The following is a 13,191-nucleotide window of genomic DNA, read 5'->3' on the forward strand; positions in this document are numbered from 1 at the left end:
CAAAAAGAAAAACATGAAAACTCATTACTTTAATATTTTATTTCATTTCCTCTTTAAATGAAACATGTTACTTCTTTTCCAAGCTAAGTTACACTTAACTATGTGACATCTTAAAGCCATTGGATCTTTTAAAGTGGGGCTCTGCAGACAGGTTGTGAATAACGATTATCTTACCTGTTGACGATAGCTCTTTGAATGACCGCAGTTTGGAGAAAAAGAGTTTAATAGAGCAATTTACAGCAGGAATATCATCGTATTTCTGCTGGAATAAACGTCATGTGAAACTGACAGCAGCAGAAAAGTTTAAAAGAAAAATTATTTGCAAAAACCACTATAAATCTATTTCAGTTGTTTTAAGATGGCAACCATTAAAATGCATTCCTCCAAACTGAGGCTATGAAAAGAGCCATCTACAACAGGTAAGATGTTTATAACCTTTCCATAAACCCCTATTAAAAGTTCTAAAATATATCCACCTACGTATGTAACATCAACCTGAAGATGTTGTTTCATCTTTAGAGAGGTACAAAAATTCATTTTTTATAGATACTACAAGTAAAAGGTTAACTTCTTTTCAAGATGTATATAAATACAAAATACTCTTTATATGAATAAAACTATAACAACGCCTGTGGCTTGTTCTATTTTTTTTTTTTTTTTACCAAAACTGAAACGTAAATCATCATAATACTGAAGTAATAATCATATTAGTGCATTGTTTGCTGTACACAAGGCAAGGTAAGAAAATAGTCAGAATAATTGCATAAAATGTTTACAGCATCTATTAGATACTTGGAGGCAGTCGTAAATTGACGTCACAAGTGTTCAGGTTGCGACGAAAGGGTTTGGTTGGTTAAAGAGATATTCCAGGATTTCTTAACTTGAGCCTTTTTTTCCCTCCCTCTGGTACTGAAGGTGGAACAATGTCTCTACAACTGAACCAGAGAACCAGCAAACCTGTTTTCTGTAATGAAGCATAGGCTTTCAGAAGCATGTCAGGAGGACTGAGACGCTAATACGTGGCTACCTCTGCTACAAATAAGACTAAATGCTCCTACGTTTACACAGAGCTTTGCTCTTTCATGTTTAAGCACAATAAAAACTCTTTCAAATCCTTCAATAAAACCAGTCTCAGAGGACAAGAGTAGATAGACTCTCCTGTCCTTCCTGATTATCGCCCTATCCCTGGATTTGAATGAAACTCTAAGAAATTAATCATTAGATGGACGTCTACAGCTGATTAACTTTGGGAGTCAACCCAAGTCAAGACAGCCGCTACAGATAATTGACCTTAGCAGACACAAACATAGTGATAAATCAGTTAATTTCATAGATAATGAGCTAAAATCTTGTGTGGTAGTAGCTGAGAGTTGTCCCAGACACTTACTCTGAGAGCTAACAGATTGCACAAGGTTTTTGTTTTAAACTTTGGCATGCAAGGCAGTGCGCAATATGCATTCCCTTAGAGAAATGCTGGTTTCATCATGTTTAGGAGTTTGTCTTTTCTCTGGCTTGAAGTTAAATCCAACATCTAAATAGTAGAAAACTATTTTTTAATGAGACCTGACATGTTGTCTAAGGATACAAATAGTTACTGAACAGGATGTAAAAGTGCCCTGAGTTGTTGTAAAAAGAGCAATTTAAACTTGCATATTTTCCAACAGTCTTGTTTCACCGCAGCCTTTAAGGGCGCTCTTTACAACCAAACCAAAGGGAGAAACAACATAGACCTTAAAAAAGCTTTTAAAAAAGCTAATACTAACTTTGGACTTGGTTCAAGTAAGAAGGCTCGTGTAGTGTGCTCACATTATAACTTCTTTTCATTATTACCGTTTATTTCTAATGGTAAATACTTCATAAGTGATGGATCTGCCCGTTTCAGCCACACCTAAGACTAGATTTAAGAGAAGTTTGTTTAGGACTCCCTGCTAAACTCTGATGAAGCTTCACGGGTCTTTAACTCAGGCATGACACAGGTTCCCGTTGGACTTGCAGGCGGCGGCGGCAATGCCACAGTTCTTCAGGACGGCGCTGAAACGAGGAGCTGCGGTGGCTTCTGCCTCTCTGGGAGGGAAAGGCCTCATGGTGGAGAGGATCAGGGCCAGGCAGTCTGCTACGTTTTTGTTTGGGGCGCAGGCCAGAGCTGGTGTGTGACCTACAGGGGACCAGTTTTTAAGGTTGGGACACATGGACTTCTCTGATGCCCTCCCACAGAAATGTAAACACTGATGCTCACCGTCCTCATCTACAGCCATGACTGCTGCTCCTCTGCTCAGTAAGACCTGCACCACCGTAGCCAAGCCTTTCCTTGCTGCAATGTGAAGGGGCCTGCGTGACAGAAAAGACATTCAAAACCTCAGTCAAAGGTTTCCAGTTTTACACTTTATTCATATCGTAGCCTAAGGTTTGATTAGAGATCTATTCAGCTGATTACAGCAACACTGTGCCTGTTTTTATACTTTGCTTCCAAGCAGCCAGACGGTCCATCTGAAGGGACGTCTTCTCTGGACTTTGACTACTTTTTCACTCATTTACAGTCCAGTTCTTGTACCTAGCCGTGATAGCTTATTGTATGCTGTGTTTAAAAAAAATGTGGAAAGCAGACAAGAGATGGACAGAAAGAAGTTGTTTCAGGCCTAAAAAAACCCCAAAATCCATCAAAGATCTGAAACGGGGTTCTAGAGATGCGTCATCTGTCAGTTAACCATTTGTAGGCCAAATCACCATGTTGAAGCTAAAATCCTGATTTATTTAAGCTGTCTTATCTTTGGTATTCTTCAGCATTTTCACTGAAAAGATTGGAACAAACTGTTAGGCCGCTGCTGACAAAGTGCCTAAAGATCTAATTTAAAACTGGTTCTTTGCTAAAAGACTGAAGAACTACTGATCAGGACCAGTTTAAAAGATTACAAGAAAGTCTGGCTACAAATCCAGAGAAGCAAGGGACGATTAAAGACTTTTGCACAGTGCTGTAGTGGTTAACGACAACTCACATCTGGAGAGAGCTGTTTCTTGCATTGATGAGGGAGGAATCCGTGATCTCCGTGAGGATCAACAGGGCGCACATCTCATGACCCTGCAGATTAAAGCACGCTGTTTATGAGTGGTTCAAACTCTGTAAACAATCAGAACGGTAAAAACAAAAACTTCCTGCCTGGAAACACAGTCAAACCTCTGATTTTGTACTTTTTACAAAGCAAATGTTTAACTCTCTCCTGCTACGTTCATGCTATATTTAATGTGCCACTCCAAACATGCGGTGCATTAATTGGTGTGTGTGTGTGTGTGTGACCTTGCTGCAGGCCAAGTGAAGTGCTGTGTTGTCATTAACATCCACCAGGGTCAGGTCTGGCTTCATCTTGTGCAGCAAGAACTCTGAAATGAAAAGAAAATGAGCAACGACAACTGCGCTGTAACATTTTACAGCTTCATCGGGTGTTTCTCACGTCGGGTGACCGACTATCAGTGCAGCGGGGCGACAAAGCGGGATGTAACACAAACAACAAGTTGTCTGGTGCAAGTTTTAAGGTGACGAGAACACAGAGAGGAGCGATAAGAGGCCGGCCTCTGGGAAATTTTTTTTAGCCACGTACCAACAGCCGCAGTCTGTCCACAGTCTGCGGCGACCATGAGAGCAGAAGAACCGAACCGATCCGCACCGTTGAGCTCGGCTCCCCGGGTCAGAACCAGCTGGAGCCCAGCAGCACTCCCTGAATAAGCAGCTGCATGCAGCGGCTTCCTGCGCAGTGAAATGCAACAATATCACACAGACTGCTTTTATTTTGAAACTTATACGACCTATGGGAGGAAATTCAAAATAAAAACCTGATTAATCTAAAGTTGTAAGATCTATAAAGCTGTTTCATCTATTGAAGGATTGTTTTTGTCAGCTGCAAGTAAATTTAGGGGAAACCTACTGACATAAAAACATATTGAGCTACAACGACTGAGAGAAATGGATTTTTTTTTAGTATTTCTAAATATTTTCCTTAATTAAAAAACACATTACAGCATCTTTAAATCATTCTGGCAGTGTTACGTGATGCAGATCTATTATAAAAAACCTTAACCCACCTTCCTTTGGCATCATTAACGTGGACAATCTGAGGACCGATGGACTTCACTAGAAGCTCAGCAGCAGCATCGTGTCCACTAATTCTGTATACGAAGCAAAGACATGTTGAAAAACACCTCTAAAGTGGTTGTAAATAACTGTCTAATAAACATCTGAGCGCATGCAGGGCGTAGGCTACTCTTAGCACTCTGATACTTACAAAGCACAGTGCAACGGAGTGAAAAGGTTTCCTTCCCGGTTGCTAACAAGTTTGTTTTCAAGTAAAACATGTAAACAACCTTCATGCCCTGAGGAAACCAACAAACAGACAAATGGTTTGACATTATTTAACTCCTGGTGCTATAAAGAGGTACACTCATACACGTTCAGTTCATATTTGTGTAGTTTTTCACTGAGTTCAACACTGAAACCAGCTGGGTTTGTTAAATTAAATGTCACCGTGGTACGCAGCCCAGTGTGTGGGTGTGAAGCCTCGGAAGTCCAACAAGGAGTCCAGAGGGTCGGCTTTCTTAGCAGCCCTCAGTAAAGTGTGGAGCAGCCGTGTGTGACCACAGGACGCCGCGAGGTGGAGCGGCATCTTTCCCTGAGCGTCTCTGCACAGGACGGAGGCGCCATGTTCCAACAGAGCAGACACGCAGTCCTCGCTGCCCAACATCGCCTGCAGGACAAGAAGACGAGCCTTTACATTAAAAAAACAAAACAGCTCTTGGATAACGTTAGGTAAAATTAAAAGACATGCACACACTCACAGCTCTGTGCAGAGCGGTGAAACCACGTCTATCTGCAGCGTCGACGTTTGCTTTCTTCTCCAGGAGAATGTAGACGCAGTCGGTGTGACGTCCCAAAGCAGCCAGCATGAGAGGCGTCCTGAGACACGGACAGAAGTTATTGTTTGAAAGTGAAGAACAATGTTTGTCTGATCAGACTGACAGAATCAGCCTTCAGGATGAACACATTGAGCTCTCATATGATCTGAACTGCTCCGTGCTTAAACATTACTTGCAGTTATTATCTTTCTATAATTGTTGTTTTTATGAGTTTTAGGAGTTTTTAGGACTCTGTTGCTTCTTTTTCATCATTTAATTGTCATAAAATTAGGCTGTAAATTTAAGGAATAGGGTTTTTATGACAGAACGACAGTTTTGAAGTTTAAACGCATAATTTTCTCACCAAAATTCAAATAAAAATTGGAATATAATGGATTTGGCTGGACTGAAGAACAAGAAAAACTGTAAAGGAAGTCCACTCACTGTCCCTGTGCGTCCTGACTGTCAATGATGTCCGCACTTTGTTCCTTGTTGACCAATAAAAGCAAACAGTCCACTTGCCCCTCCGCAGCTGATTGAGCAGGAAATAACGAGATGAAAAGACGTCAAACGCTAAAGCTTATTCGGGCAGCAGGGCGAGTGCGACACCCACCTGCAGCATGCAGAGCTGTCCACTTGTTGCCGTGCTCCTTCAGGGCGTAGGAGGCCTGATGCTGCAGTAGGACCTCCACGCATCTGGAGAAGCCTCTCCGAGCGGCGAGGTGGAGCGCGGTCCGGCCCTTTATGTCCCGCACGTCCAGGCTCACCAGCGTCTCGCACAGCAAGTGCAGCGCCTCACAGTGGCCGTAGTACGCCTGCGGGAGCGAAACGCAGAGGGAACCCTGGGGTAAAGCTTTACGAGGAAGCGCGTTTATTTGTCCGTTCACTCGTTTGTTACTCACAGCTAAGTGCAGAGGGCTGACTGGAATATTACTCTCAACCTCTTCCAGACAATTAAAAGAGATTTCCAAAAGCTGCAAAAATAACAGAGCTTTGATCAGGTTCAGCCTGCAGGAAGTGTCTCACAATGTAAACGACAGAAAAGTAGTTAAAAAACAAAAAACGGACCAGTTCTAGATGCTGCTTGTTCCCGTAGGCTGCTGCGTAGTGAACAGCACTGTAACCTCTGCTGTTCTTCAGAGTTGGGTTTGCCCCGTTGTCAAGCAAATAATCCAAACACCTGAACACAGAAAACACAGCAAAGCTTCTTCTCTGGCATTTTATTCATCTTCCAGCTACAAGATTTTAATGTTAGGTCATTACACGTGTATATAAACTTACTTATTCTTGTTTGTCTCTGGGAAATAAACTTTTAATCTATTTCATTCAAAATAACATTTTACTTCAACAAAAGGGAGAGCTAAAGTAAGATATTCCATTGTAGTTGACGCATAAGAATATAAGTTTAGATGGTGTGCTTAAAATACGACTTACAGAAAGGCTTCATGTTCCTTTTCCATCCTGAGGTTTGTTTCATAGTTTGTTCCCTCTCTGCTGATGAAAAAAACACAATATGTGATTTTTTAAAACCTGCTTGTCTTTGCTGTCGCTCGTTAAAACCTGTAGTGAAATTCAAAGGAGGAGAATGAGGCGCTCTGACCGGCAGAACGTGTGCGAGGCGGCGGCGTAGTGCAGAGGGCTGCAGCCGGTCAGATCCGCCTCGTTCACCTCCGCTCCGGCTCGCACCAGAGAGATCGTGCACTGGCTGTTCCCGTTGGCTGCGGCGTAGTGAAGAGGAGACCTGGACATGACATAGGACAGGGGCTATTCACGTTCGAATCAAAAGTAGTTCACTTCTTACCTGCAGCTGTTCAAAACGCTGCTCACCTTCCCAAATTGTCCTTTAAATCCAGTTCGGAGCCGCTATTTAGGACCAAGTTAAGACACTCAACATTCCTGCAAAACAAAAAAGGTAATCACAGTAAATAAACAACCTGTAGGTTAACCTGTAAATATCTTTGTAATGCATCAACACAATTTAGGCTTGTTTTCTGCTGAACTGTTCATTTGTTGTGTATTTTACGACTAGAAAAAACAACAGGCAAATATTATTTAAATTTTCATTCCTGAAGGTCTTTTTCCTCGATCAGTGATGCTTCACAAACTGACTTCACAATGTTATCCTCCTTTAATTTACTCCGGTATAAAGCAAAGTTATTGTTGGTTTAATTTTCTTTGTTCTGATGCTAGTTTGAAAGAACAGGAGGAAAATAAACAAAGCATTAAATGTGAGTTCATCACTCAACCCTCCAGAAGCGGCGGCATGCAGGCAGGTCCTGCCGTGGTCGTCGGAGGCGTTGATGTCGAACTCCGCTGTCTGGATGTGATCGGCGGCTGGAGCTGGCACCATGTTGTAAAACTGGCCTGAGAGAAAACGAAATGACATGTCTGAGTTGTGTTAGAGCCTCTGACATCACACAGCAGAGTTAGTTTGAGCGAGTGGAGCTGGCGGAGTCTTACCGTTAGACAGCAACATGTGGCAACAATCGGGAAAACCGTAGAGAGCCGACAAATGCAGTGGAAGCATCCCATGAACCCCCGGTCTGCAGAGATCCCAACATTTACTTTAGTGTGTCTCTGCTAGGTGCGAAAGGACTTTCTATCAGAAGCTGAAATAACAGCGTCCACCATGACTTTGTCTCTAATTCAGCCCAAACCAGCGTCCACCAGGTTTCTACTGCTTCTCTTACTGCATTTGAGGCTTATTTTTGCTTGACTACTGCTGCTCCTTTACAGAATAGACTGTGTGAAGGCTAAAACCATGTGTTGTTAGCATAAAATGATATCTAGCAAATATGGATTTGATTACTTTAAAGTAAAACATCAACATTTGTTTAATTTTCAAAGCCTAGTCAAACATCAGTGCCTATAATGTCAACACATTCCTACTTTTGTGCTTTTATGAAGTTCAAAAACACATATTAGCCCATGTTCTTAGATAACAACCAATCAGAAAGCAGATTTTTACTGGATTATTTAAAATAATAAAAGGTGTTGATTGTGGAGAGGGACTTTTTAAAACAAAGCAACTGGACTTCAGTTCTGTAGTTTTTGAGAAATGTCTTTAACTACAGAACAGAAGTCTAGTTGCTTCTTTGTTTTAAAAAAATTTGGGGGATCCGCCACGTCCTGGATGACTGAGAGTCTACACCGGTGGTATATTTTCTGAAGGTGCAGCGTCCTGACCGTGACGCCAGCAGCAACATTTTTAATGAAAAGCATCGCCTTCGGGCGGACTCACCTGCCTCTGTGCGCACCGTGTGCCAGCAGAATACTGATCAGTAACTCGTGACCGTATCTGGCAGCGACGTGAAGGGGAGTGTTTCCATTTGTGTCGACACAATCGATCTCCCCGCCTACGTAAAGAGAGAGAACAATGTATTTCGTCTGCGTTTTAAGTTGCCATGTTTTCACCGTGCTGCGGCTGGATGTTGTGATTGTGATTTATGATTTAATGATTTGTTGTGATTTATGTGTTACCTTTCTGGATCAGAAACTGGGAGCCTGTGAAGCATCCATGCATTGCAGCCATGTGTAAAGGGCTCTTTCCTTCTTTATTCTGTTGCACAAAGGTAAGAAAACTGATATAAAATATATAAATAATATATATAAAATACATCCACAAACCCTCACCATCTTTACATTACACATTCTGACCTATACTCCCCACAATCTGGGAATCCAGAAATATAAAACAGTACCTGCATGTTGACGTCGGCACCGTTGTTGACGAGCAGCTCCAGACACAGCGCGCCGCTGGACGAGGCGGCAGCCAGGTGCAGCGGCGTGTCGCCATGATAATTGGGCTGGTTTATGTTGGCGCCACAGTTCAGCAGCTCGGCGGCTACAATATCCTGTCCTGTGTGACAGGCCATGTGGAGCGCCGTGTTCCCGAAAATGTTGGGTTCGTCAGTCTGAGAGGCAAAACAAAAAGATCGGCATAACGTCACAACTTGTTCACTTTAGGATGGAGATGATTGGATCTTAAATGAAAGAAAGCAACTTTCTTTTGGGAAAATGTTCCTAATATGATAAGTCTAAAGTAAATACTCGTCTTCACGCTTGACAGGTTGAGCTGAATAAAACAAACTCAGGTGTGATTGCTCTTTGACTGCAGATCAGTTTAAGAAGAGAAGGCTGTCACTGAAACCTTTGTGAACAACAAACAGATTGCCTTTAAAAATGGGTCTCGGTCCTTCTATATATAAACATTGGCACTCTTTGAAAAATAAAAACACCTCTAACATCCCTGCCTTATCTCAAAATACTTAAGTTTGTAAGATCTGTCAACAAAAAAATGCATCAAACATGAAGCTCAGTCAGCATGCCGCCTTGTTCATAAGTATTTTCTCAAGCAGCTTATAGCTGAATAAATAAAACACACCAGTTTGATTAACAAATGTGGACACATCCTTTCTAATACAAACCATCCCAAGTAGTAATGTGTTAAAATACACACCCTTCACACTACCACTTGGCAGTAAAAAGTAGTTTTCTGTACAGAAGATATAAGACAGAAAATGCATTTAATTCATTTTGTGACCGAGCCGCAGCCACTTTACCTCCACCCGCAGCCTCAGCAGAAACCTGACCACATCGAGCTGCCCGTTAGCAGCTGCAACATGAAGCGGCGTGTAGCCCCGCTTGTCCTTGCACATCGTTTCTCCACTGTGAGACACCAGCAGCTTTACGATGTCCAAGTGGCCTAGAAGAAGAGCAGAGCTCAGGCGTAACGCACCTCACTCATCTGCTGCGCGTGTAAGACAGGTGGCAAACGGGGCAGGCAGCTTTAAAGGACTGAAGCTGTGTTGAAGAAGCCGAACTGTGTGGTGATACGTGGATTGGATCCGAGGCCAGTTACAGCCAATCAGCTACGTGCATTCTCCATAATAACTGGATAGTTAACAAGTTGTCATCAATTTACAAAAACGATCAGCATAAAACCACAACACATTTTTTTTAAAAAGAAGCCAACCTCCAACCTTTTACCAGTGTTACGACTTCTTTTGGTAGTCAAAAAAAATTTAATTCTGTAAAGAAAGTGAAGACAAAATACTACCCACCGAGGTGTGCGGCCCAGTGAACCGGTTGCCTTTCCTGCTTATCTTTGGCGTTTGAACTGGCGCCTTTACGCAGGAACAAGTTCACCATCTGCACAAACACAATAACGGAGTAAATAGACGTGTGTGGTCAGCCTCATCTTCAAAAATAATTAGTCTAGCTGAGAGAATATTTTATGTTACAAAGTTAGGGAAGACTGTTTGTTTTCCGACTGATTGAACTGGGAACACTGTGTGAAACGGCAAATATACTGAGTTATAGAGAAACTGAAAATCAAGACAATGACAGCAATTTTAAAAGAAGTGTTTCTACTTTTGTGTTTGGTCATACGGGCCTTAAAGAAACTTTAAACTTTTAATAGCCAGAGATACGACTCTGCCTTGTGTTCCTGCCTCTTCAGGTTACCTCTGTGTGACCGCTGTGTGCTGCGTGATGCAAAGGCGTCCTTCCTGATCTGTCGGTGACGTCCAGGCTGCACACGTGTGGGATCAGAGCTGCAGAACAGCCTGTGGCCCAGTTCACCGCTGCCATGTGTAAAGGGGTCTGCCAGAATTTGTCCCGAGCGTTGACTTCTGCTTTGTGCTTCAGCAGCAGCTCCACAGCCCTCTGCGAGAAAAAAATAAATAAAAATATGACAATCTGGTAGTCGCCCCTTATTTGTTAATTTGATTTTATTTCAGTCTGTATAGAACATATAAATGTACTTCATTTCGTGAGGCTGCGGCTCGATGTAAAGGCGTAAGCATCCCCTGGTCCTTGGCGTTGACGTGAGCACCTGTAATAGACAACAAAAGCAAAAAAAAAAGCTTTAATGTTTTCCCACCGGACACATCAGTTCTTCTTTGTTTAACAGATCAAACTTCTTCTGTACTAGGACGGTATAAGTGAAAGCTTTTTACCTGAACTTATAAGCATTTCCATAATATGGACATTGCCCAAATAAGCAGCAGCATGAAGTGGTGTGCTTTCTTCTTGGTCCTAAAATCAAGAGGGAGATAAAAATCCAACACTTGAGTGGCAAAAAACACATTTTTACCATCTGTGTGCACTGAATATGTGTGTAGCTGATAATAAAATGAAGCTTGAATGAAAAATCTATCTAACAAACCCATCTTAATACTATAGTGATGACTACCGACAAATAGTTTACCTCTAATAGAATCCGCTACCACATTGTGTTAACATAGTTGCGTTGTAAAGTACTTTTTATTCCCGTAAAATGGCTAGCGGGGGAGTTTTCACACATTTCTGTTTTTCCTGTCAAATCAAAACCCAGGCAGTGCTCCCTTCTCATCATCGTCATTGTTCTGTTGAATTCACAGTTAGAGGAACTGAGGAGACGGGTTAAAATCTTGCAGGTTCATCACCAGGTCCCAGTCCAGAACTTTGTATAACTGTGTTCAGCTACCGTATATAGATTTTTGTCATCACTGGGCCAGGTTCTGGCGCAAAGATGTAGCACAATATGAAAACATTTAAATAATGAATGTGAGTCTTGTGCTAGTGATCAATTGGTAAGCCACATATAAGTGTATACCTTAACTTCTGATGTGACTGCATCCATTTTTGTGACATATCTCAATATAAGAAAGAAAATACAAAGTGAATAACCTTTTTATCACTAGCTTGTATAAAAATGTACAGACATTTTGCATCAGATGTCAAAAAAAGACAAAATACAAACATATATGAATGTGACTTTGCATCTTTATAAAAGAAAAAGTGCAGACATTCAGAGGAGCTACAGGAGGGAACACTGAACCATGCATTCAGGTTTAATATCATTTTAAAATAAAAATAAACTGCATACAAGACAGTACCTTTGCATTGACATCTTCGTTGTGGTCCAACAAAAATGTCACGTCTTCAACGCTTTGGCTGAATATAGCCTGAACCAGTGGAGACTGAAGAGCATGAATCAGTGCAGGTGGAGGACAGGCGAAGAAAGTATGTTAGGAAATCAGCTCATTTTGGGTTTTCTCAGATTTGTGCAGAAAGGAAACTGTCTCACGAAGGAACTACAATGTGAATCTGTGACTTATTACTCAACATGTTTCATCAGCAACCCCACTATCTCCCCCCAGAAAACAAAATTTTCTCTCCATGGTAAGAAGTTTGTGGTTCGACTTGTACAAAAACTTTCTTCGTCGTCTAGCTAACATGATTAGCAGCTGTTTACAAAACTGGAGTAAGTTTTCTCGTGTTAACTTAAGACTACAGTAAAAACATTATTTACTACCTGGTCCTTGATATTTCTTAACTCCATGTCCCAATCACTTAGGAGGCGCCTGCATTGAGACTTGGTGTAAAGTTAACAACATATCACAATGTAGCAGCTAGTTAGTCTAGCGTTAGCTCTGTTAGCAACTAGCTAGGATGTTTAGTGAAGTTGTGAAACATCGCGAGAAGAAACGCGATTTCGAAAAAAACATTAATCACGCTTTGTTTTTAGGAATAGAAAAACATTGCAGATATTTATGTTTTTACAATATTTTATTTATCAGCTGTGAAAGTTATTTTACTCTGTTTGTTGTGTATAAGGAAACTATTTGTATGTTTGAATATTTAGTTAAACTAATTTGAAAGCAGCTTTGTTCACTAATAAAGGTATTAAAAGTCAAAAGAGACAAATGGATTTAAGTTGTTCAGTAATACTAATGATAAAAAGCATCCTCAGTACTCTGCAAAAGTTTTAAACCACCCATAGTTTATTTCCTTTTCTACTAAGGAGCCAGACTTTGCTGTAATCCTTTAAAGAGTTTTTGCTCACTTGTTTTTCAGGATTTCTGAAGGTTTATTTATTTATTTGGCCTTTGGGCTCTTTTCTCAGACGTTTTTTTGGTCAGTTTTTGACATCATATTTTGCAATGTGAGCTTAAAAAATGGGGAAAGTAGACAAGATGTGTCACACCTAATTAAACTATCTACAGCAAATGAATGATATCTGAAAATCTTGTCTTAAAAAAAATTCAGCATAGACCAATAAAGAGCTGCAGGTGCATTATTAAGTCGATTTAATAATACTTTTCAGCTAATACCTCTTTGTGCCTCACCTATTTAATGTGTCAACCTGTGTTATTTTATGTATTTTTCATAGATTTAACTAAATATATGAGAACACATTGTGCTGTTTGAGTTAAAGATCCACTTTATCTGTTTGCTAAATTTGTTATTTTTATGTTTGGATAATTCATACTTTTTATGTGTTAATAAATTATAGGTCAGAGTTAACTGACATAAACAAACAAT

The 13,191-nt window shown here is 41.0% G+C and overlaps 1 protein-coding gene across 2 annotated transcripts; it reads right to left on the bottom strand.

Annotated features, from left to right (window-relative positions):
• Positions 1-35: 35 nt before the first annotated feature.
• LOC108235657 (serine/threonine-protein phosphatase 6 regulatory ankyrin repeat subunit C-like) lies at positions 36-12,331 on the bottom strand. 2 transcript variants are annotated; one of them, XM_017415777.3, is made up of 28 exons: positions 12,182-12,331; positions 11,763-11,846; positions 10,842-10,920; positions 10,647-10,717; positions 10,348-10,548; positions 9,945-10,032; positions 9,444-9,586; positions 8,583-8,795; positions 8,362-8,440; positions 8,123-8,237; positions 7,342-7,424; positions 7,128-7,245; positions 6,709-6,777; positions 6,482-6,622; positions 6,316-6,372; positions 5,950-6,061; positions 5,784-5,855; positions 5,495-5,696; positions 5,326-5,413; positions 4,825-4,942; positions 4,514-4,733; positions 4,275-4,362; positions 4,075-4,158; positions 3,594-3,739; positions 3,293-3,375; positions 2,994-3,076; positions 2,237-2,328; positions 36-2,155 (listed from the first exon to the last, which is right to left on the bottom strand). In XM_017415777.3, exons 1-28 carry the CDS (start codon positions 12,206-12,208, stop codon positions 1,962-1,964), a joined length of 3,150 nt encoding a protein of 1,049 aa, XP_017271266.1. In that variant the 5' UTR covers positions 12,209-12,331; the 3' UTR covers positions 36-1,961. The 2 variants fall into 2 exon arrangements, with proteins under 2 accessions (XP_017271266.1, XP_017271265.1); XM_017415776.3 differs by having other exon boundaries at positions 6,316-6,375.
• Positions 12,332-13,191: the final 860 nt, after the last annotated feature.

Source organism: Kryptolebias marmoratus, linkage group LG4 (genome assembly GCF_001649575.2).
Source record: "Kryptolebias marmoratus isolate JLee-2015 linkage group LG4, ASM164957v2, whole genome shotgun sequence".
NCBI lineage: Eukaryota > Metazoa > Chordata > Actinopteri > Cyprinodontiformes > Rivulidae > Kryptolebias > Kryptolebias marmoratus.